This window comes from Apis dorsata, unplaced genomic scaffold (assembly GCF_000469605.1).
Source record: "Apis dorsata unplaced genomic scaffold, Apis dorsata 1.3 scaffold_74, whole genome shotgun sequence".
Taxonomy (NCBI): domain Eukaryota; kingdom Metazoa; phylum Arthropoda; class Insecta; order Hymenoptera; family Apidae; genus Apis; species Apis dorsata.
The window spans coordinates 1,134,553-1,136,079 of record NW_006263372.1 but is presented as its reverse complement, the minus strand read 5'-3'; the positions used below and the strand labels follow the sequence as shown (position 1 = coordinate 1,136,079).

The 1,527-nt window shown below is 43.0% G+C and overlaps 1 protein-coding gene and 1 long non-coding RNA gene across 2 annotated transcripts in view; one reads left to right on the top strand and one right to left on the bottom strand.

Moving 5' to 3' along the window:
- The window catches only part of LOC116184933, a 12,475-nt gene extending 12,201 nt beyond the window's left edge, over positions 1-274 (top strand). The window contains exon 3 of the long non-coding RNA XR_004149598.1: positions 139-274. This is a non-coding gene — a long non-coding RNA (uncharacterized LOC116184933). The remainder of the gene's footprint in view (positions 1-138) is intronic.
- LOC102674556 overlaps positions 1-1,527 on the bottom strand; it is a 51,700-nt gene that overhangs the window by 42,747 nt on the left and 7,426 nt on the right. The window contains exon 2 of the mRNA XM_031508138.1: positions 20-589. Coding sequence (XP_031363998.1) covers positions 20-589 — 570 coding nt within the window. The remainder of the gene's footprint in view (positions 1-19; positions 590-1,527) is intronic.

Here is a 1,527-nt window from a genome sequence, read left to right as displayed (position 1 = left end):
GAGCATCGGGTTGCTTCCCAGGTTGGCCTGGAGTAGGTCGAGGGGCAACAAGGCCAACAGGTCCAACACGAACGATTTCGACTTGAGGTAGTGGCCTGCCAGTTTCTTGCTGTTGTACACCATCAAGCCTTGCTCAAGGTAACCGGTACGGAATTGCACGGCGACGTCGAGAAAGAAGACGAGGTCCGTGAAACCGTCGCATGCGAGCCACGTGGCCGGGGCGACCGCCTGCAACTCGGGCAAACTTTGGCGCACGATCAACGTCCACAGATTGTACAACACGCAGGCGGAGAGAAGCATAAGCCAATAATAATAAAAGTTCTCGTCCGGGTTGACCACGGTTTTCGGTGGCCTCTGCAGCCTTCGAGGCCTTCTTCGCCGCCTCCCGCTCGAGTCCTTCTCGTCGGCCGCGTCCCCCTCCCCCTCGCCCGTGTCCAACGTCTCCTGGCTCTCGGGTATCTGCCTGGTCGAGAACCTCTTCAGGAACGAGTCCTCCCGCTTCAAAGGGGGTTTCTTCTGGATCGTCGAGATGGCGGATGACAATTGGACGGTGGTGCGCAGCTTCATCCAACGTTGATTGCTCTTCGTTCTGGGAACAGAGAGAGGAGTAGATCGCCAGATGAGGGATGAAACGATGAGGGGGAGGGGAGAGGAGCGGGTGGATGGTTCGGAAGTTTCGCGTGTTCACGCGTGCTTACCTCGTGGCGCTCTTTTTGGTAGGGATAGTCTTGTCAGGATGAGGGAATATCAATAAAAATCAGGGATGTTTATTCTTTCGCTGAATGGGATGGGATGATCGAAGGATTTGATTATTTTTAGGTTATTTTTAGTCCATGTGGATTATTTTGTTTTTTTCTTTTTGTAATTTGTTCGAATTAAAATTTAATTTCTGCAGATTTTTTGCATTTATTTTAATAATCTAGTATTATTTAAAAGTTGATTAGAAAAAAGATCTTTGTTCCATTACCAGAAGCCAATAATTCGCAATGATTTACGAATACGAATATTAAATTCATTTTTTTTATATTACTGTTCGTTTGTAGAGTAGAATATCTATTGAATTCATCACAGTTCTACTTTTTCATTTAAACAAGCATCTCCAACAAGCGAATTTTCATTGCCAAATGCGATAAATTTTAGCTAAGCACTAGAGATTCGATGTGTGTACGGTGAAATAGGTTAGGAATTGGTCTGCGCCATTTTGGCGCTCGAGCGCCATGTAGGTAAAGTCACGTGATTCCTAGGGACTTGTAAGATCTTCTTGGTGACAAATAGTAATCGTGACTTGAAATTAGGATTATGTGTAGGATTGGAATGACAATTAGAAATATTACAAGGATATAGAAAAATTGCATTCTTGAAAAAGTTTTAAATTTTGAAAAAAAAAGAGTGAATTTATGTTAGAATTATGCTAATATTAGAAATCGATAATAGAAATATTGTAGGAAAGTGGATAAATTGTGTTTCTTGGAAAATTGAGAGGAAAGTAAATTTTGAAAGCGAGAAATTTTCTCTTTTCGAGAAATT